General features: G+C 43.9%; 1 protein-coding gene across 1 annotated transcript in view; it reads right to left on the bottom strand.

The window, feature by feature from the left end:
* Nucleotides 1–24,035, bottom strand: part of LOC147692141 (uncharacterized) — a 605,572-nt gene that overhangs the window by 338,337 nt on the left and 243,200 nt on the right. Inside the window, exon 7 of the mRNA XM_086939503.1 lies at nt 11,058–12,322. Within this exon, the coding sequence (XP_086795629.1) occupies nt 11,058–12,322 (1,265 nt within the window). The remainder of the gene's footprint in view (nt 1–11,057; nt 12,323–24,035) is intronic.

Here is a 24,035-nt window from a genome sequence, read left to right as displayed (position 1 = left end):
ACACGCTTGTAAGAGTTTTAAATTCTATAAACGAGAACTTTAGCTTGAGTACAAAATTCAACTTCTGACTCTACAAATTTTTCCCCTCTTAGAAATGTTTTTCATACGCTTTTAGAGGTTTAAAAAATGTTTTTGTATGGTTCACTGACAATTATATGCACTACCACCTAGTATGAATTGGTAGCTTACTGTCATTGTTTATTATTGTTGACTAGGTGTTATATTTCATGTAGATGCCCTGATATAGGCATAGTTTCAGATGTCCAAATACAGGCATAATCTTTCACCTACATTAGCTCCCTATACTCCACAAAGCAGGCTTTGAGGGCTGAACCTTATCTAGTCTGTGGCTTGGGTGTAGAAGGAGGGTTTTTCCAAAACAATAGGCCTTCTGTAACATCTTCAATGTGCTCATCCAGTATGAACAATTCATTAGGAACCAGGCAGGGGCTGCACACCACCTTCCACACCACCTTCCTAATATCTACATAAATGGTTCATCCCATATGTCATCTTCAATACAGCACCTCTTGCTATCAGTACTTAGAGGGAACCAAGACTTCCAGGCTGACACACAGACCAGAAACGCTGAGGCACCTGCATGCAGTCACAACAGCTGACAGTGCACTAACCATCCCTTGTAGTGTGTCCAACTCGAGATCAGGACGAGGTCCCACACTCTCATTATTCAGTTATTGGGGTTCGACTAAATCCTAGCGGTATTCTTGGTTCTCTAGCACCTACTCACATGCTAGGTAAACTTAGGTACATCCAGATAGGCATCATAGGAGTATGCGCTTTATTTTATAAATGTATTTTATATTCATGTATATGTTCATGACAATTGCAAAATGGTAGAACTGTACTATTCCTTTTTATTCATTGTATTGCTGACCATATATCTCTGCTACTGTTTAACAGTTATCGCAGCACATATACTGTACACTAGAAGAACAACTGTGCAATAAATTCCGATTGTAACACGCCCGACTATTTCTTCTGTGTAACTCTCTGAGACAGAACTGAATTAGCAGGCACGAGTGACTGAGTGAAAAGTAGTACATTGTTTCCACGAGTGTGATGAATCAGGGTTTGTCTTGTGCTGATGTTACCAGAAACTAATCTCTCTGATAACAAGGAGATTCTAGTGGCACTGTGAGCTAGCTAGTGGCGGGGGTGCTCAGATTCAGTCTGCCACCAGGCGCACAGTGTATGTTATCCAAAAGCGCAGGTTCTGCATAAGAGTACTATAGAAACTACACTGAACCGAATTCTATACTCCTCAGTTGTGAATCCAAATCCCTCAATCAGGGTGCCCTTCATGAGATCATAAGATTCAGCATCTGCCTCAGTAAGGGTCAGTAATCTGTCCCTGCAGCTACCAGTGATCCGTTCCCAAAGCAGAGCCCCCCAGTCTGACGTCTTCACTTTTCTCATGCCACAGGCCCTCTCAAAGGCTGTGAACCATTTTGTGATATCATCCTCAAATTTAGGGACAATCCGTTTGGGGCTAGATTTTCCCATCGGTTCTTATGCCCAAATGGGTATCAGAACCGGTGGGAGCCAGTTGCTGATTGTAGCAAAAGGCTGGGGGTAGCTAACAAAGGCAACAGGCCTTGAAGCTCCCTCTTCGTGGACCCTGCTCATCCTGGGGGAGGAGGCATGACACCCCTGCCAGGATCTGCTTTGTTTTCAGAATCAGAGAGCGGGGGCTCTCTACAAAGGGGTGCAGAAACATTTGTGATGGTTACAGATGGCAGTTAGCCATTCAGAACCACAGCAGGGCTGGTCATGTTTCAGGGGGCATCACTAAGATGTCCTCTAGGTGCAGCTTACATTAAATCTGACACTGGCATCACTGCAGGTTTGACTTGCTGAGAAGTTTGATACCAAACTTCGCAGTCTTCAGTAAAGTCATCATGGAGATGTGAAGTTTGTAATGACAAACTCACAAGCCATGTGCTCAAAATGACTTCACTGCTCTTACAATGTCTGTGAATGGCACAGACACTATAGGGGAATAGTGCTCATGCAACTGTGCCCCTTTCCAGTGGTATATTGCACCCTGCTAGAGGGGTGACGTACCTATATCACAGGCAGTGTTTGCTAGGCATGGCACCCAGGGATGGGTGTCATGTTGACTTTTGGGTTTGGGTCTCACTCTGACACACAGGCTGCAGTGGAAGGGTGTATGTGTCAGGTGAGGGTGGCATAAAAAGGCTATCTATGGTCAAAAGGCCCTTGGTACTTGTGGTACCTTTTACGAGGTACTTATATGTGGGCCAGAGGTTGTGCCAATTGTGGATACAAAGGTACAGTTTTGGGAAAGAACACAAGTGCTGGGGCCTGGTTAGCAGAACCCCAGCACATACTTCAGTCAGGTTGGAATCTGTTCTAGGCAAAAAGTTAGGGAGAAACCATGCAAAAAGGCGCATTTTCCTACAATAACCACACCGAATGGGGAAAATGCAGTAATACAGGACATTTAAGCAAAGCCAATATGAACATTCCTGACATGGTAAGCTAGTTCCAAGCATCCTAATTCGATATAGCGACTTCTACGCACTATGCTAAATTATGTCAGAAGCATTAAATAACAAACCTATAAATAGAGTTTCTTAGGATGGATCACACAGCATAACTTTTGACTTTAACCCCTTTACTGCTAAGGCATTATTCTTCTGCTCATATAATTTCCATTGAAATCAATGGAAAGTCCATGACGAGTTACCCTTGTCATTAGCGGCGAAGAGGTTAAAAATAGCTAGTTAGCTATTTTCTATCACAGCTTCTGCCCAGGAATGATAAGTAGTGTAAGGCTGAAGGGCACTTCTCTGAAGTGCTCCCAAACCAGCCTCTGACAGAGGCTGATTATCGCTGCTGCCAGGCATGACCCCTTGCCTGATAGTCTTAGTACAAAGCCCTTCTAACTAATCATCAGATACTTGTTTTTTATAACACCTGATCAACGATTTTATTTCATATGTATAAAATATAACAGTACTTACAAACACTAGAGGATCAACAAGACTAAACAAATATGGCGATGAAATGTGCCATTTCAATTTACTTACAGATAATATGCTCCTATAACTAAAATGATAAAAACATGTCAGTTTCCACAGTAAGTGGTCAGAATACTATGCCAGTGTCCATAGCAAAAACAATAAAATATATCTGCCCAATTGGGTTCGGGCATGATACTAACACTTCTGCATGTGAATGTTTGGTGGTAGGAAGTTTGTGGATCCCCTCCCCCAAGTTCCAGAACTTTTCTTCACAGAAATGTGAGGAAAACAAGTGTTTTTAGCCAAAGTTTGAGATCTGCAAGGTTTTTTCTGAAAGAAAACGTTGTGCGATCCATGTAACTCATACCACAGTGAGCTCCCCTGGGTGTATAGTTTTCCAAAATGTCTGGGTTTGTCAGGCTTACCTCAGTGGTGGGCAATCTCAGATCCAAAATCCACAGCTACATACATGGCAAAAAAGCAAAAATACTTTAGTGGAAAAATGTGCTCTATGTTGCTTTTTAGGGTCTTTACTTTCGCGGACTTTGGGACCACCAACAAAAGTGAGTAGCCGTTTTTAATAGGGAGATATGTGGGAATGCTGGGTTGTAGGAAATTTGTAGATCCTCACAGATTTTTGAACTTTTCCTCAAAGAAATATGAGGAACATGAGTGCTTTTAGCTAAAGTTTGAGGTGTCCAGACTGGACTCACTCCTCTGGGTTCCTAGCTTTCATAAAGGCCTAGGTTTTGTCGGTTTTCCTGGGTGGTCGCTGATCTACTGTCCAGATTCTGAAGCTCCCCACATTGTAACTGTTGATTTTGTTGGGTTAAAATTTGATGTCTCCAAGGCTGTGTGTTGTGATATTCTGTGACTCAGGTGCTAGGTACAGCCACACAAGTGGTGTATTGTTTTTATTTGAAGACATCTGGGAGTATAGAATAGCAGAACATTTGTTATTACCAACTGGATTTCTAGCCAATGTGCAAAAAAGAAGACATTTTACAAAAGGTCCTCTGAATCACACAATAGTATGGGTAACTCCAAATTCAGAGGCATACAAATGACCATGTACCCTAACTCAGCATCATTGGTACATTTAAGAAATATATAGGTTTACTTGAGAGATCTACACAAATGACCCCTTGCTGAATTCAGACATTTCTTCGACTTTTGGGAAATGTATAGCTTTCCAGGATCATCATGGTTTCACACCTTCACAAACTGCAAGTGGACTACCTTTTATAAAAATGCTAATACAATGGTAAAAAAATGTTTTTATGATACAACTCTGCTTAGTCCTAAAAGCTCATACAATAGTGAACGAAGCACAGCAAACTATTCCTTGATGCCATTTTCATGAAAAAAATATGGGGCCTGATTCACAGTAGTAAAGTTGCTTCAGCAAGTGTAAAATAACATACAAGTGTATGTTTACCTAACTTTACTACTGTTTTGGTGCTCACAAACTGAGTGCAATTGTATTATTAGCTATATTACAAGCATAATTTTACTACTAGTAAAATTAATAGTGGTAAAATGACACTGGTAGTTTGCGAATACCAAAAAGTAGTAAAGTTACTACACCAAGTGTAAACTTACACAAAATTGTAAGTTTACATTTTGGAATTTGACCCATGATTTCTTTCACAGCACTTTTCCCCAAAAATAACAATATTCAGCTATTTTCTCGATTACCTTCAGTGGAATCTACAAACACTGGAGGTCTTTAGAATCCTCAGGATGTTGGGAATATAGTTGGTAGTTAGATTTTGTGAATTCCTCCCAGACAGTCACACAATAGAGGGATCAGGTGTGCCTGAATATGCCATCTGCTGGAAGGATGGGGAGCGGAGCTGGGCACAGCTCCACTTGCAGCTGAATAGGCTGTGCTCTGCCTTCACACAAAGGGCTTGTCATCAGTGTGCTGTCTCTGCTGCCAGCTTGGATCCAGAGCAGAGGAGCCAGGAAACTCCAAGAACTTCAAAGAATAAACCTCTAGAAATTTCTCATACTTCAAAGAAGGCACCAGGTATAAAAATATAGCCTTTAGACCAACTCTTCAGTTCACTTTCCAGGCCTGCTGAATGACTCTCACAGGACTACCTACCCTGTGCTCCACAAGACTCCTTTGCTGCACCTGGACTGACTTTTTTGCTGCCTTGAACCCTCAGAGGCCTTCCCTGCTGCTTGAGCCCTGCTTCTTCGCCTGAACCGAGGACTACTAGAGTGGCTCCAAGGATTGCTGTGCTGGCCTCCTGTTCAGAGCTCTCTAGATAACAGGCTCCCACTGTCTTAAATAAGCACCTTGACCCACCCTGAGAGAGTCCTAACCCCCAGGTGGTGCCCATGCAGTCCTGAATCCTTGGTGGTGGTGCTAAAGCCAAAATACAAAATACAAAACTTGGGACTTTTACATTTTTGGGCTAAAAACTACTGTGAGAACCGAGGGAAGATTGTGACCAACCTGCTCGTCTATCAGCCCATGGTGCATCGCCGGTTGGTCTTAATTAGCGGTAGCTCTTGCTACGTTCTCCGCAGCAGCAAATCCTGTTCAGTGGTCCTTTGCCAAACGGACATCCGGCCTCCTGGAACACTTGTAGCTTACAACCTTCTCCTTCGTCCCGTTAGGGATTTTTGATGTCCAAAAAAGAGACTAAGTCTGAACGTAAAAATCTTCACCACAACTTCGTCCTGCAGCTACCCAACGATGACGCTCCCTCCTCAGACATTGCCTACAGCCTTGCCTCACTGACCTTTACCTTTGTAGATCATTTTCTTCAAAATTTCTTTTAAGTCCGAAGGCAAATGCTGACCGGGGCTAACCCACTTCTTGTATCTGACCCGTGCTCTATCGCGGTGAGTCATATTTTTCTACTTTGACCTGGCCTTGGCTTGACTAGTTGTCCGCAGTCGGCGCTTTGATCTTTTAGGCACTTTTTTTGGGGGGAAAAACTTTGAAAAATTATAACTCCCATTCTACTGATTGGATTTTTGTTATTTTGGTGTCAAATAATTTATTACATTTATTTACTCTATTTTACTTGGTGTGGTTTTTTTTTTATTTTTCTTGTTTGTGTTTTCATTTATTTTACTGTTTGTGTGCTGCATAAGTCCTTTACACATTGCCTCGAAGTTAAGACTAACTGCTTGTTGAACTAAGCTACCCATGGTTAAGCACAGGTTAATTTAGTTAATTTTGTGGCTCAGCCTGCAAGGGATAATACCCCATGCTAACACACTAGGCAACCAACAGCCCAATTTTTCACAGCCAGTCAGCCCAAATACGTAGGTTAGACTTAAATAGTGCACATGGTGTCCCTTTGGGTCCTTGAGCTTCTCCATAGTGGGATTGTTTCAGGGCAGATTTTGTACTTTGGTTGTTGGTGAGCAGATTCCGATCTTGCTTCTCTGTTCAGCAGCCCATTCCCCATCTTTTATGTTTAGCAGAATATGATGCTAAAGTGATTTAAGATGTGTCACTATCAAAATACAATTTAGATGCATGCTGTTCCCAAGCAGCAGGACTTACTACATTTTAGATCCTGGAATTATAGCTGGTATCCAAGTTATTTACGACATTTCAGCATTCCTTACGGTGTAACGTTTTGGATAGTTGGAAAATAATTTGACATTGATATTCTGTGAACTTCCTTTTATCTTCCCAGAATGACTTCCTATATTCCATGGTCAGCCTTTTTAAATTGGAAGCAATAAGAGAGTCTTTGACCAATGGAGCATTTCAATTTACTTATCTCTGACGAGCAAGCTCTCAGTTCTGGTTTGGAATATCTATTTCTCAGAAGTGGTGCCTTGGTGTGATGCTTGATATTTTGATGCTTTGGGACCCTTCCTTGATGGGATTTAACTACTTTTGGCCATGTTACTAGAGCATTAGGATCTGTTGCGGTAAGCAACAAAGTATGTAATTTCTGAATTTAATATCCCTTTTGCCAGTCTTTGAACTTATTTAGAGTGGTAGCATTACAGGTAATTCTCCTTGGATGTGTCAGGCTATCATTAGTCCCAATTAATAGAGACTTGATCACACAAGGATATTCAAGAGTAAAAGTTATGGTAGCAGGTAAGTGATCACTGGCAAGTCTTTCCATGATTGACAAATCGGAGCACAGTGATTGGAGTGAATAAGAAATATAAGTGTAGTCTAGAATGTTATGATATGTTATGTTATAGTGAATTGTAAAGAGAATGGCTACCTTGTCTGGTATCCCAGCACTGGAATCACCAACAAACAAGAGAGCTTAATCTATTAAACTGTATCATATTGATAAACACTGTCATGTCTTAAAGTATCGCTGACCATCATATTATTCGGATGGGAACAGCCACGTCTTCAGCTTCTTCCAAAACATTGCGAGAAAATCACAGGCTCTCAGTAAGAGTGGCAGAGCATTCCATAATTTAAGGCAATGTATGCGAAAGACCAGCCGCCTTGCCGGGACTTCCTGATCCTCGGAATAACAGCTAGGTCTAGATGTCTTGAACGCATAGCGTAATTAGGAACATGTTCTGACACCAAAGATCTTAGGTTACAAAGGCCCTGTGTTAGCCAGGCACTTATGCATATAGCGTAGTGTCCAAGCTGTAGTGGAATTCCCAGGTGGACGAAGAAGCGTACAGGATGCCACATTTTGAACAATGTGAAGCTCTTTGAGCAGAAATGTAGCCACACCCAGATACAGAACGTTTCCGTAGTCCATTCTGGATATCATGAAGGTCTGGAATACCGATTGTTGGGCCGAAGCTGGTAGGCATGCCAAAATCTTCTTCGACCACCAAAGCATGTGGCTGCTACTTTATTAATAGATCATAGTTTGTTTATCATCCATCCATACTCCCAGACTTTTCACCACCTGCACAAAAGAGGGGGGGGGTCGAGCAAAGAGGCATTATCGAGATGGGGACCTCAGAGATGTGGATGGTTGTCCACTACCAGAATCTCTGTTATGTCCCCATTAAGTTTCAGCAGATTAAATTTCATCCAAGTCAAAACTTGGGCCAGACATGTACTAAGAGCTTCCGCTTTTTGGCTGTCCTAAGTAGAGAAGGACACCACAATTTGTGTGTTGGCATATGAAAAAAGAGTCAGCACATGGGGCTCTATAATGCCAGCAAGGAGCCTGACATATAGGAGAGGACCCAGGGTAGAGCCCTGATGCATCCCGGAGGGTAGCAAATGGGATTTCGACCTGTGTAGATGAGAATGCACCTGAAAGGTGCCATCATGCAGGAAAGATCAGAGCCAAGCCAAGGCTGAATCCTGCATTCCCATTCCTTCCAGATGACACCGCAGAGTGGAATGATTCACAGAGTCAAATGCGGCACAGAGATATAATAGAATCAGTGCTGTTTCTAATTAAGAATTAAGAATGGCCCATCTACCATGTTAATGATGGGTAAGTTTCCCTGTGGTGCTGAATCTTTTGCACTGGATCAACGAAGTTACCTGGAAATTGCGAAAGAAATTGTGTATTAACTTCCCTAATGGCTCTCATCTCAGTAGCAGTGCCCCTATTGGTTCCTGATGTGTTGGTTGTTGCAGTATGTCTTGACTATCATCAATTAGGATTAAGTTCAAATTCTCTGTTACGATTAAGTAATGTCCTGGCAAAGTGAAACTTACATCTTCCAGGTCTTCAATAAATTCCTTGACAATAACTGTATGGAATTTTTTGTGAATATTTAAGGAGACATTGATGAGAAGAAGTCTGGGGTGGCTGACTAGTGCTGAAATTATCAAGAGTAATTGCATGTGTCAAATTACTAAGAGTTTTCATCTGACTTATTCTGGCTTTCAAGGTAGTAGTCGCATAAATGGCCAAACCACCAAATGGTCTGCCTGATGTGATACTAGAGATAGCGCGTTTAGAAAAATCCTGATAATGATTTAAATGAACCACCTCTTTACTCCAAGTTTGTTGGATGCAGATAATATCCCATTTGGCCAAAAATGTTCTGCTGTCTAGATCTTTTAATTTTCTTTGCAGGCCGGCTATATTCCAGGATAAAAAAGCTCCTTTCTGTAAGGATGATGTAAATCTCTTTGATGGAGGAGAGAAATATTTGTTAGGAACTTTGGTAGTTGTTTTAGTTCAAGTTGGAACATAGCCAGCTCAAATCGGAATGAGTATCAGAGGAAGGTATCCTATGAAATTGACAGGACCATCCTGTATCTTTCCTTAAAGTAATCTGCATAACACTATTGGTGATCTAAGGGGTTTTTGTGGACCTTGCGCAACTTTTAATGTTGAACATTGAGAATGAACTGGGACTCTTTAATGCATTCTATGGGAGAGAATGTCTGGATATTTTACCCTTTCATTTTTTATGATTCTAATTCCCCAGTTGGCAAAGACGTTTTGCCGTTATATATCTTTTCAACAATTGTAAATGATTTTCATAGAACTTGCTTTACCTCTGAATCAGGACAAGAAGAATGCGGAAATTAAGGGCTAACAGTATATCTGGGGAAGCACTGTATATAGTATCTGAGGGATGTAGAGAAGAGGATAGTTCATTTATAGATGCACCTGAATTCTCTTTTGTACTTGAGTAAATCAGAGCAGCTGTTGTAACTGCCGAATTTAAGAAGTTAAATGCGTGGATTGAAGATGGATCTGCATACTCTAAATCAGGTGATTTTGATATAGGATCAAAAAATGGGTTATTGCCTGGGGTCTTGTGGGGGTTTTGCTGAGATCTGCAGTCACTCTATTTTAATAGAAGTGACAGGCTTTAGAGATGGCTCTAACTTAGAGGGCTTTGATCTTTCTTTCTGGGAAGTTAGGAGGTCTTGTGCTCTCGAGTCATTCCTAGCCTAATATTAAATGACGAAAAAAGCTGATGAGGAATTTTCTGATGGAGCTTCCAGGTAGCGGGGGATGAAAAAGGGGGGAAATCCTTTATCCATTAGGAAAAGATGAGTCTGTGAAGTAGAAGTAGAAGTGCGAGTTTGGAAGTCAATGTGCGCATTGTCTAAAGATGTTTGTTAATGGATTGACCAGTTCATAGGGCTGTTTGGTGTAGACTGAGCAGAGGAGACGATGAGGAGAAGAATCAAACGAACTTCAAAACACTTACATCCTCCCTTGGCTCCTGAGGGGGTGCGGCCGCTGCTTTCACCCTCATCCTGCTTGTCTGTATGTCTTGTCTGTGGGATGAATTAAATTAAATCCATTCTGCACCAAGGTAAGGGTCTGAAAAATGTTTGTGCTCATGGGCCTCTATTCTATGGGTGCAACCAGGACCCATTCGCCCTTTGGTGCGTCCAATAACCCTGCTCCTTGAGGAAGAGAACAAAGTAGCAACGGGTTCGAGTAACAGCAGGTGAACTCAGGTGTCCGATCCCAGTGCACGTTTTTGCACAGCAGTGTTGTGTTATAGTATTGTCATTGTGTTCTTCTGGTCTTATGTTATGTAGCTTGCATTGCAGGTATCAACAAATCAAGCCAAAAGGAGTTCAAGGAGCCCATTCCATTATACGTTCAATGCAAAACAATTACCAGCACCAAAGAAGCCACCTCCCAAACACTTCAACTTTAAAGGATAGTTTTCATCCCTAAAATATGTACAGATGATCTATCACACCACTATCCAAGTTTACTGTATAAGTTCTGCTCAAAGCATCCAAAACAAAAGCACACTGAGGCAGACCATCATAAAGAAAGCACAGCAAGGATGATATGGGCACAGTTTGTTGTAAACATTTGCAAGGAAATAGGGAAATACATGTGCAACAGAGATATCCCCCAGTTTACAGAGGCCTAAGATGGCTCCTATTAGACAATGCATCTATCATGTAGGCTGTATAGAGAAAACAGGAAAACTCCGTATGGGCAATAGGGCTTTGCCTTCAAATACGTCTCTTAGAGACTCACATCTATTAGAGCAGAGATATGCCTCAAGGTTAAATGGATAAATAAATCAAATGACACCTGTCTGAGACATCCAAGCTTCTCCTATAGGATTGCCCCACTTTTCACTCACATCAACAGACCATTCAATAAGCATGAAAAAAAACTATTTTACCTGCACATCTGCAATGCCTCTGTTCATAACAGGCTTTATTTGGATGGAAGAGATGGAAGTTGGAGCTGTGATTATTTTATCACAACAAGTGTTTATATCGAGGCTGAACATCTTCCCAGGCAGAATTTCTGCCACACACCTGAATGCACTGGTAGCATGTTCAAACCAAGTCTTTCCTTCATCAGTCAGATACTGCCAGGCACCCACCATGGTAATGACCAGCTCTTCTTTTCCAATCAGTTGTATATATTTCTCAACTGATTCCTTAACCAAAGCAGCAATTGATTGAAAACCGACCACCACAACCTCTTGGGGGTCTATTGTGCTTGGAAGCGCAAGGATGTCAGCACACTTGAGCTCCTTGTTTGCTTCTCTCTGAAGCCCATCCACAAATGCCACCCACTCGATGTTGTAGAGGGCCGTTTGTAAGGTACTTGGTATGTCAATATGATGCTCTAAAATGGTACTTTGGAGAAAGCTGTTTGCAGAATTCAGATTTTCGGCATCATTTCCAAGGAGCTTCATCTCCCCATCAAGGAAATGAAGGCCCGCCAAGGTGTCTCTAGAAAAAAAGATCTCTTCATTAAATTTATCAAGATTGATGGTCTTCAGGAAAGAGACCTGTTGGTTACTCAGCTTAACAGGAGAGGACAAAAGCCCACGTCCAATTCCATTGCAAATCTCTTCTGAATCTAGGACTTGGTCTCGGGGGCCTTCTAAAAGGACCTCAGATTGAGCTAGATGCAGAGAAATCCTTAACGTTGGGTATTTGCTTCTACAGAGTTGAATGATCCTTTTTGCAACTATGAAGCACAATGTCTTATTGCTTGCCTTCCAAATTTTCTTAACTGTTTCCTTCTTGACAGCCAGATTATGGAGAGCTGCTAAAACATCCTTCATTTCAAGCCGATGGCCCATTAGTGCTGCTGTATTAAGTGATATGATGGACTTGTATGGTTCCAAAATAGATGCTCTGTTGTTTTCCAAGAGTGCAGCTAGATTTGGGTCTTCCTCATTATGAATAACATAATTCTGTTTGATTGTCTCTATAGCAGCTTGAGTGCAGTGTATCCATGCCCTTACTTCCTGTTCCAAGCTCTTTTGAATTATGAGGGGCTCAATTAGCAGTGACTGTGACTCTGGGCATGCCATCATCTTCAATCCAAACTTTTTTAATTTGAAGGAAATGTCCTCTCTGGCAACATGGCAATCCGTTAGGTATTTTAGAAAGAGTGGTTCTTCCACAATACATAACCCAAGGTTCTCTGTAGTGTAAACAAAAAGAAATAATACAAAACTCATGTTATTTTTTTTACAATTTAGACTTCAAATAGGCACATGTATAGAATGGGTAGTATGTAAGAGGTTTTTTTTAAATTACATTCAGCCCCAACTCAATATTTCCAATATCTTACGTAGAATGAACATAAGTTTCAAGGAATTTTAAACATCTCTTGTTTACAGGCTGAAATCAGAACCAGTGGCTTGTAAATTTACTTTCAAATAGTGACAGATGAAAAACTGCTAATTTAAATATTAAAACAGAAATGTAATACCAGAAATGTAACATGTTGCCTAGGGCAGATCACAGATTTAAATACAAGTTGCACATCACTTATTAATTTAAGTGGAGCCAGCTGGACAGGTCAGGGGTAATAGTGCCCCTTCACCTTGGGGATACCTTACATGCCACACTGGCATACATAACCTCTTGCATCAATCCGGTAGACATACCCAAGACAGTAACAGGTCCTAAAACCTAGGTATACTCATCAATTTACTCGATAATCAAGTATATTTTACAACATTAATTCATCTCAGCAATTTAAATAGCACTAATGTTTTAATATATTGCTCCTTCAATTATTGGGCAAAGGCGAATTACTTCTAGCTTACCACTTTTTTATGATATGAAATGGTTAGCATTTACACACATTTCTAATATACAATTCATAATTTCTACACTAAGGGGTTGATTCAAATCTCGTTCGGAAAGCATACCGGATGACCTGCCTCCGGAATGCTTTCCTTATGACTCGGATCAGGGGAGTCCTACCGAACGAGTATGATGCATTTGTATGCATCCGGATACGATGCGGTCGGGCTCCCATTGACTTCAATGGGAGCCTGTGTTCCGAACAAGAACACAGGCTCCCATTGAAGAAAGGAGTGGCTGGGGAAAGCCTTGTACCCTGTGGAGGGTGTAAAGGGTTGTGGTGGGCCCTAGGCCCTCATGCTGCAAGCACACAAACACTGACACGGGACACACTGGAGGTCTGGTGCAACTGGCCCAGAGCACGTGGGCTCGGCCTCTTTTATTGGTACTGTGTCACATGACCTGTGACATCAGTGGTGGGTGGGTGTTCAGTGTGAATACAGGCTTCAGCACTAGACTGCTGACTTATGCTGGGCATTACATCCCTCCCCAAATTGGTTAAAAATTAACCCAAACAGAAAAAGTCCAAAAACCTGTGGGGGAAAGAAAACACAGAAAATAACATTGGACTTGCGCTTTCAAAATGAGTCTCTTTGGCTGCTTGCAAGCCACAGGCAGTATAGTTCTTGCGTTTTGGATTACCAGTTCTTGGTGGCACGATTCGTAGTTTTTCAGCGGGTTCATTCTTTGTCTGTCTGTCCGCTTTTTTCAGCCCTGCATTTTGCTTTGCTCTCTTGGTGACGAATAGTTAAAGAGAGATGGATGACGTGGTTGTTGTCTGTCTTCCGGCTTCTTTTCTCCATGCTGGTTGCGTGATGTTTTCGGGCAGGCTTCAGTGTGTTTCTTGGCAGGTGAAAAGAGTAGGTGCGAACATCCCTCTCACTAGGATGCCCCTCTCGCCGGTTTTCTTCTGCCACAAGATGTCCGGGAGGACCTCTTTGCCAGGTTTCCACTGGACTGGTGTTTTTGGTCGCGTTGCTCTACTATAGCCTTCGGGCCGTGAGCAGGGCGCTCCACGAGCCTCACCGTCGTGTCCTAGTTCCACCTGAAGGTTGAGTTGTCGACTCTCTTCATTGCTCTCGAGGCTTTCATCCTCTTGGGTCCTGCAGACTTGCTTCTGTAGATCTGTCTCCCGTGTGGGACTTGCTGCCACCAGAGTCCCTTGAGGCTTCTGATACTGGTTTACCACGGGCTGGTGTGAGGTAGGTCAGGTCCTCCACTTCCGGAGTCCTGAGTAGTCTCGCCATCCAATCTTCCGCTCAAACCCCAGAGGTAGATGTCGCCAACAGTCTATCTTGCTCTCTTCTGCGATCGCCATGTGGATGGATGGCTCGTAGGTGGTTGTCTCTGTTCTGCACTGCCGGTGCTCTAGCCAGGGTTGTCTTCCATTGCACTCAGGTGTTCCAGTGCCTGTCCCTTTCCTTCTTTCCGCAGGGGTGGCTTCTTCTTTTCTTAGTGGCGGCGGCCACTCTGTTCTTTCTTCCTTCTTCTTAACCTGACATTCGTGCCACTCTGATTACTTCTTCCTTCTTTTCTTCTTAGTGGCGGTAGCCACTCTGTTCTTTCTCCTTTCTTCCTTTCTTCGGTGGCGGCATGCCACTCCGATCTTTCTTCTTCTCTTCTCGCGACGTACCCTGGTCCCCTTTTCTTCATCTTCTCTGGCCAGGCTTTCCCATGCAGCGCGCGCACTCTGCACGTGTCTTCCTGGTCTTGTCCTAGTCCTAGGACACTGTCTTCTCGTCACTCACTTCCAGGGTTAGCGTCACGACCTTCACATCATCTTCCTATCGCTTTCATTAATTTGTGTGGTTGAAGTTCGTGGGTCCAGGTCCTCGGACCGCGCCTTGTCCGAACTTCTTGGACCTCGTGCTGGTCCCTTCTGCTGAGGTCTGGCAGGTAAGATTCGTGGTGCTGAGCTTCTTGGTGCTTGGTGACCATGCTGAGTGGTCATGTTGCTGTTGTGCGGATTCTTCAATGCTGCGGGTTGACTGCGCAACCATTTTCTTTTCATCTCTGTTTGATTGCTTTGGTGCGCAACTGGGTGCGCTCTTCGTGTCTTCTTTGTGACTTGCTGCTTTGGGCCAGTGCTGTCCGCACTGCTGCGCATTTGCGCCATGCGCCTTCACACTTCCTGGTGCTGGGTTCTAGAACCATCGTTGGTTCGTGTGGGGTGTTCTTACTTTCGCCATTCTGCTGCAGCGATGGCCTGTGGCCACTAGGCATCGCTGTCTTCTCTTCTGGCGTGGTGTAGATGCTTCTTGGGTGTTTGCCTCTGGAGGGTTGCGTCACCACTCCATTGACGTTCTTCTTTTGGTCGTGCTTCTTCTGTTTGGTGCTAGTTGCGATTCTTGTGATCTTCTTGTGGGCGCACTTGTCGCGCGTTTTCTTGGATATCTTGTGAGGAGTTGCTGCACTCCTGGCGCGCTTCTGGGGTTGTCTTTGCGCTCTTTTGTGCTTCTGGCACGCGGCTGCGCATTTACCTTTTCTCTTCCTCGGCGGTGTGATAGCTTGTGGACTTCTTTGGACGTGACGGCGAGCAGGTTGCTGCCCTTTGTAGTCTTTTACTGCAAACCTTCCTTGTGCTTTGTGGCGCGCTCCTCTCTTCTTGCGAGTAGCCACCTGCCAGCAGGGGGTTCTCGATCAGCCTCTGTGCGTCACTCGGGCAAAGGTGTTCAGGGATGCTGCGGGCTGTTCCTTGGTACCTGGAGCAGATCTGTCCCGAACAGGTTACGTGTCCTTTCTTTCATTGGCGCTTCTCACTCTGCCATCATTTGCTCAATTCCTACATGTTGGGACTTATACATCCTTGGCTGAGCTGTGTTCATTTTTGCTTTTCCTTTGGGCGCTGTTGCGCTGTGCTTTTGGCTTGTCACAGCTTGTTGTCCCCTTTACTTTGTCCCAGGCTTGTTTCTTACTGGTGTCAGTTCCTTGTTTTGCTAAAGGTGTTCGCCATTTGCTGCATATCTTGATAATGCCCACTAGGTGGCAGTGTTTCCATTTCCTCACTGTTGCCGGTGATGAGCTTTCACTCTCGTGTCTCTTGTGAACTTGGAGACCCTCTCGGCATGCAGGTACGGCCTCTGCCTGTCACCAGGGACACACATGCTGCTCGACTCCACTGCAGGCTTCTTCTCCTCATTGTGGTGAGTCTCTTGTGTTTCTTCACGTGTCCGGATCGGTCCCAGCAGCTTGGTTCCCGCTGCTGGCGCTTCACTCCTGCTGGGGACCTAGGAGGTGGGGGTGCATTTCATTTTCCTCCCTGCGGCCACCTCCCGCATTTGGCCACCTTCCTCTGCCTGCGGCAGTCTGTCACTGTCCTCGCGCAGGCGGGGGGGGCACCGTGTGGTGTGTATCCGTGCAGGGTTGTTACCGCGGCTGCGAACGTGGTGCACTGATGCTGTTGCCGGCTGCGGGCCGGTGCTAGTTTTTCTCCTTTTCTTTCCCCCACCGCTGCAGCTACACGCGGCGTGGGGTGGGGGTGACAGCGCTTTGCGGGTAGGCTCCGCTTTAACTCCCGTTGATTGCGGGTGAGCTCCGCTTAACTTATTTGGCGCCTGGCAGCTCCCCTCACGCTGCAGGCGCTCTACGCTGAGGTTTTTTCACCCCGCCGCCGCAGTTCACACACACGGCGGGGGACTCTGCATGCAGGCCGCGGGTGGGCTCCGCGAGCCTTGCTTCTTTAACGGGGCTATAGCGGCTGATGCCGCGTCGCTGCAGATAAGCCGCGGGTGGGCTCCGTGAGCTTTGTCTTAATTAACGGGGGCATTTGCGTCCGACGCCGCGTCGCAACAGGCAGGCCGCGGGTGGGCTCCGCGAGCCTTGATTAATTAAAACAATGGCTAGCGCCGCTCTCATTTCAGGGGGCATAGTCTGTGTTCGTGGCTCATAGCGGGTGGGCTCCGCTTTTAGTGCTTCACAGTCAGGGGCTCACCTTCGGCCGACGGGCCTGTTCTTACGCGGGTGGGCACCGCGATGGCTTCTCTGTCTCCTCAGGGTGTCGCCACGGCAGGGCGGACTACGGCAGGCTGGAGAGGTGCGGGTGAGCTCCCGGTCACCTCCTCCTTCTCCAGGCCCGGGGCTCGACACACGCCCCACGGGCCTCTCGGCAGCCGGATCTGTTCGTCCAAGGGGGTGCTCTCAGGCGAGCAGCATTCTCTTCCCCTTTTTCTTCTTGATGTTTTTCCACTTAGCTAGCACGCATGGGCACAGCTAGACCCTCGTCGCCATTGTAAAGGGTTGTGGTGGGCCCTAGGCCCTCATGCTGCAAGCACACAAACACTGACACGGGACACACTGGAGGTCTGGTGCAACTGGCCCAGAGCACGTGAGCTTGGCCTCTTTTATTGGTACTGTGTCACATGACCTGTGACATCAGTGGTGGGTGGGTGTTCAGTGTGAATACAGGCTTCAGCACTAGACTGCTGACTTATGCTGGGCATTACAGAGGGCAACCCATGGTGCCTGCCACATTGTGCTTTGTTGGAAAGGGGGGCCCTTGGGTACCCCCATCGGCCCGATCCAGAGGTCCCTGGGTGAAGGAGGGCCTGCTATGGGCCCCCAAAGACCGATTCTGGCAGCCTTTTGTTCCAGGCAATTCGAATTGAAAAAGCTGTCCGAATCGTTCATTGTACTTGCTCGCTCGAAAACCAAGTCCATGGAGCAGTACTCATCTTCTCCGGAAAGGCTCGATCTCTCCGAATGCCTTTCCGAACCGATTAGGTCAGCGCTAAGGGATTCCAGGCATTGTACTTAATCATTCGGAACTGGGAACGATTCGGTCAGAAGCAAGTACTTTGGGTCGGTTTAGGCAAAGCCGAATTCAATTCGGAGCCTTTCCGACCGAGATCGGAATTGACCCCTTAATGTTTCACAAATAAAATGCTGCAATAATATTAAAGCAATTCTATATGACCCATCTAATGAAAAACTAATAATCTAAGGCATCCCATTCTTTACACACTCACACTAACTATCATGTGACTTTATTTAATTTAGTCAATCACAGTTCTCAGAATTTTGAGTAATGTCTGTCTCTGTTTACCAGGCAGTGTAACATAACTATAGTACAAGCCAAACTGTCAGAGCTGTGAATCGGATACTACTGACATCAGCAGATGTAACACATGCCACATAATAACAGATTAGGGTGACTCTTTAATGGCATTTGGAGTCATGAGCCTTCTATCAACTGGTCAGGAAATACCATTTAATTTGATTTCCCCTTTTGTAAAGTCAATTGCTTTTCTAGAAGTCAGGCTGAAGCAAACACAGACAGTAGTATGTCTGAAGCATTCCTCTTGAAATCAAAGTAAGACTATATTACCACTGCACTATAACATTTTCTGAGATCTTCAATAAAAATTGGCTGAAGAACTACTGCCTCAAAGACAGTACAATAGATTTACTTTCTGGTGCTAAAATACTGCTTAGTCACTCTTATGCTTCAACGATCAAGTGGAGAAAGACCTAAAGAATACAAAATCTTTCGTAAGGTTTCATCCCTCACTCAACTTCCCCTGCAGGAGTCCCAACATTCTTCATTCCCAAGTCAAATGAGAATTGCTTCTATCCACTGATTATTGTAATTTGAACACCTTTAAAATGAAGGACCAATAGCTATGATCTCTTATTTCACTGCTCATCGATCAACTTTGTTCAGCATCTGGTTATGCAACATTTAGTTTAAGAGGAGTGTATACTTTTGTTGGTATCAAGAAAGAGAGAAAATAAAAATATTGAATAGTAGTTTGACCATTTCGAATATTTATACCTATATTCCCCAAAAACCTTCCAGCATCTGATGGATGCCTTTTTTTAGAAACACTTTTGTTTTTGCATTTTTGGTATAAACACACACACTGTGTATTTTATTACAAAATAAGAACATTGCTGGTGGGGACCTGAACTATAAAAGAGTCAGTCAAAATGAGATAAAATAGAGATTTCAAGTCACAATTGTTACATGTGTGTGGGACGCAACACACAACTGATTCCACCCTTGCTCCTCAGACACTGAACTTCTTCTATTGCCATGGACTACATGTCCCATAACTCTTTGCGCCCATTAAGAGCGACGACGTCCCATAAAGATAGATGCCTTACAGGAAACGCCGTTGGATTTTTCCTTCGCGTTTCTGTGCTGGATGCTTCGTCCTGCCTAGTGCTCGGGTGGCATTTTCGGACGCCTTTTGTTCTGCCCTTTGTTAGTGGGCTCCTGGCCTGGAGTCCGTGCAGAGGACGGTTTTCGTTGTTTGTTCTTGATCGACACGGTTTGCTGATACCAGTTTGCTTCTGTCTCCCGTTGGTGAGCTGGCTGTGCTTGTGCGGGAGAAGAAGCTTCTTACTCTTTGACCTGATCGGCTAGGATGGCCGCCCGTTAGGGAATGCATTTTCAGCGCTCGTGCGGTGGACGACATTATTGGTTTATGTCGGGGAAGGTTTCCTTAGTAACAACCACCAAGTTGGGTTCTGAGTTTCTTATGATTTACCAGAGAACAAGGATCAGTCTCGGACAAGCGCCAACTCCTGGTAACATTATTATTGTTCTTTCCTTATTAGACTATTTCATAATTGACTTATTACTTCTGGATTTACCCTGACCCTTTTGACTTTGCCGTTCTGCCCCGTCTATTATGCACATTGGATTTGGGTGTCTTTCATGGTGATAACCGCATGGTGCCTCAGCACTATGTTTTGAGAATAGTGTCGCTTAGACATCAGCGAGCATTCACAAATGGGTATGTTATGTAGGTGTATTCTATCTATGAGGATAAAAGACTAGACCCTATATATACTGCAGTACCGATATATATATACTCTGGTTATGTTTCCTTTCTATGCAGTCAGGATTATACTTTGGATTATAACAGGATCGTAACAGGGTTCAAGCACAGTTGTATGCTCCTAGTTTTCTTTACAGGTGTTTTCAGCATATGTGATTTTGTATTGTGGAGATAGTGACAGCATTGCATTTGAATATTACAGGTTGTTCTTTGTCGTTTCAGGTCTCCCTCGTAGCTGTCCCCTTCCTTTCCTTCCCTCACCTGATCCTGCTACTGACCTGTGCCATTACGGCTATAAGGCTCAGCTAGATCAGGAGGTGGACATTTCTGGCATCACACGATCTGGAGGACTGACGACGTAATAACTGTAGAGTGAGTAATGTCTAACTAAAAGTATCCCTACTGTGGGTCCCAATTCTTATTGTGTGTCTTGGCCCAGCCTTGAGCTGCATATATAAATTTTTCTATTAGAGCAAAAGCTCTCTTGTAAACTATTATAGCGATGAAGTCCATTCTCTGCAGTCACTCATTCATTGTGTGTGTTTGCAAGGAGACACCCCATTCCAGTAAGAGGCTGTTCTGTCATGTTTCATCCAATTCACTCATAACGCCTAAAATAGAGATTTCTGGATGGGAGCAACACGTATTTTCATGACCTTGTTAAGGTAGACATAATATCTTTCTAATATTGCCCACAGAGGTGTTTTTCCAGGTTGACTGAATCTTCTGGAAAGCTGCATCAATCAAAGGGGGTCCGTTTTTGGTAGCCTTGTTTGACTTGTGTGCAGCCTTCAATTTAGTTCCTAGGGCAGTGATCTTGTCAGCTTTAGTAAAGATGGGCATTCCACAAAATGTACTGACAATTCTTGTTGGTCTACACGAGGCCTACTATGCTAGGGTCAGGTAGGGGGAGCAAGGGCAACTCACCTATCCTATAAAGACGTTGCGTGGGGTCAGACAGGGATGTGTCTTTGCCCCCACATTGTTCTCACTTTATGTAAACAATTAAGTGGATTGGTTAGAACGAGATGGCAGTAACTCTCCTAAAATGGCAAGCAGGAGAGTGCCTGCACTACTATTTGTGGATGACAGTCTGCTGATTTCCAAATCACTCAAAAACCTTCAACAGCTCTTGAATGATTTTATTGATTTGTGCAAAGAATGTGGGTTACAGTTTAACAGTTATAAAATGAAATTCATGATATGCAACCTTGCAAAATTTAATCGTTATAAATGTAAGCTGTATTACAATAATGACTCCACAGAACACATTTTTAATAATAAGATATTCTAAACTTAGATTTGTCTTTACAGGTCCAGAACTCCCCGAACTCCTTTCTATATTATACTTCAAGTCTGTTGAAGATTTTTTTAATAAAACACAATCTAAGAGAGATGATCCTGTAATTGATATTTACCAAGTGTAGGCTTTGGGGGTCGTTTTGTATGGCTTCAAAATTTGGGATCATGTGCAATATTCTTTCAGTCACACAAAATAGATTCATTAGGTCCCTTTTTGCCCTTCCTCTGAGTTTGCCTTGGACTCCACTGCACCTCGATATGTCTTTGAGGATAATCTCCAGGAAAACTGAGCTTAGGCCAGTGTCATACTGGCATAGACTTTGAACTTCTCTAAGCTCTAGCAGCATTTAGGGAGCCTTTAAAGAGATGTATTGTCACTTTCTGGCGCCCACAAAACACCATGGTTAGTGTATGTAAGACCCACGTCAGTCCAGACATGGCCATATGCAAATCAGTCTTGACCCTGTGCCTCATGGGAACAGTCCAGCCCGAACTGCCAAGCCATGTCTTCCCTGGACCAGAATCAAGCATCCTAGGACTGGTTTCTGGCCATCAGCCGTCTTCAGCCAGGATAGCTTGACTCCAGTGGCGTAGTGAGCCCGGGACCCACGTCTGGGCATACCCTTCCCACATAGGGTGAACAGCAAAACACACAAGATGATGGATGGAATGTTGCACAATGGCAAAACATTCACCCCAGTCATAGATCTGCGTTTTATCCATCATTATTATGCTCACCAAGCCTCCCCAGTTCAGACATGGCCATATGCAAATCAGTCTTGACCCTCTGCCTCATGGGAACAGTCCAGCCCGAACTGCCAAGCCATGTCTTCCCTGGACCAGAATCAAGCATCCTAGGACCGGTTTCTGGCTATCAGCCGTCTTAAGCCAGGATAGCTTGACTCCAGTGGCGTAGTGAGCACGGGACCCACGTCTGGGCATACTCTTCCCACAGAGGGTGAACAGCAAAACACACAAGATGATGGATGGAATGTTGCACATTGGCAAAACATTCACCCCCAGTCATATATCTGGGTTTAATCCATCGTTATTTTGCTCACCAAGCCACCCCAGTTCAAACATGGCCATATGCAAATCAATCTTGACCCTGCGCCTCAAGGGAACATTCCAGCCCGAACTGCCAAGCCATGTCTTCCCTGGACCGGAATCAAGCATTCTAGGACCGGTTTCTGGCTATCGTACGTCTTTAGCCAGGATATCTTGAATCCAGTGGCGTAGTGAGCACGGGACCCAAGTCTGGGTATACCCTTCCCTCATAGGGTGAACAGCAAAACATCAATCACCATGTCTGTGACTGTTGTTTTAAACAAAGCAATTTTCTTGGTGAAATGCAGCCGTTTTCCTTAAAGGAAAACAATGCATTTAAAAAAGAAAAATGAAACACTTCTATTTAATTTTTAAATGGTATGCAGTGGTCTGTGGGACTAATACCTGCTCTTGAAAAACGTTTTCGCTGCCAATCACAACGGTGAAGGGGTACTGAGAGGACCCCTTGCCATTTGCGATTGGCTTATCACCTACTTGAAGTAGGCAGTAAACTGCAGTTGTTTTGCGACATCATTCCAGTCTGTGCAGTATGGTTGTACTGCTTAAATAGAAACCTTTATGGTTTATTGCTAGTTTGCACTAGAAGATTTAGAAGAGCTTGTATTTTAGTACATGATGTGTACTGATTAAATGGAAAATTGCACTTTATCACCAATGGGTTATGGCTGAATTGCACACATAATTGGGTACCTAAGTCCCAAAACCCTGAGTCCTTTCTACTGGTAATAGATGATTTTATATTGTAATTGGGGAATTTGACGTTTTTCACTGTAAAATTGGGACCCAAATGCACAATGTTTTGTACTTTGAAGGTTTATATGGCATTTGGATATTGCTTGATTGGCTTTCTTGTGCCTTTTTGGATCTGTGCTTTTATGTTTTGAAATAAAGTCTTGATGATGATGATGCCATGCAGGTTAAGTCTCAATCAGTATAGAATGGCTTCTGCACACACCACATTTTTTTTCATCTGATATTTGTATATATAAATTACTTCCCATGCCATCGATTAGTTCTATAGTATTTTTTCATGCAGGGGATTGCATCTATGTAATCTGAAAGTTGAGAATAATACAATTCAAGTGCATGTCGAATTTGTACATATTTATAAAATAATGAGTTATGTAGCTCACATTTGCTGGCAAGTTCCTCAAATGACTTGAGGTGACCCTGACTCATACAACTCTGAGATTAGAGATTTTAATTGAGTCCCACTGTCGAAAGCCTTGAGCCCAGTTATTTGTAGAACATGGTACCTGCCCACAGGCAGGTTTTTTGGGCAAGCTTCACAATACACCTAATCCACCTCAGTGCCCACTAACAACAGTAGAGGGATGTTCTAGTGGGTACTAGGAAGTAGTCGGGAACTCTTGTTCCCCAAAGATAGTTCTGAGAGGGGACCCTTCAAATAAGTCACAGTTCATAACAGATGGATCATCATGGAACAGTTGGCTCATCTGTAGCATGGTAGAGACAGTCGTTAATAGGAGGAAGTTGAGAGACCCAGTAAAATAGTTGTAGATATGTAATCCCTAGACCACCATAATAAGTCGATATTATACATGAATTCAGTGACATTTGGTGGCTTTTCCTCAATGTTGGAAAATAGCCCTCTCTGCAGGGTTACCTCCAAACATTTTGCCTCCTCCTCTACTTTTTCTGACATCGATTTTTGTTAGCCTCAGGACTCTGAGCACTTTCCCACTGCTAAACAGTGCTAAAGTGCATGTTCTCTCTCCTCTAAACATGGTGATATTGGCTCATACCCAATTGAATATTTAGTTTACTTAAAAGTCCTACGTAAAGTGCACTACATGGGCCCAGGCCCTGTACATTTAAAACTACTAGTGTGCTTGCGTCACTGAATGTGCCACCCACTTGAGTAGCCCT

This window comes from Lissotriton vulgaris, chromosome 9, assembly GCF_964263255.1.
Source record: "Lissotriton vulgaris chromosome 9, aLisVul1.2, whole genome shotgun sequence".
NCBI classification, from domain to species: domain Eukaryota; kingdom Metazoa; phylum Chordata; class Amphibia; order Caudata; family Salamandridae; genus Lissotriton; species Lissotriton vulgaris.
The sequence above is the reverse complement of the archived record's forward strand: the minus strand, read 5'-3'. Positions and strand labels throughout refer to the sequence as shown.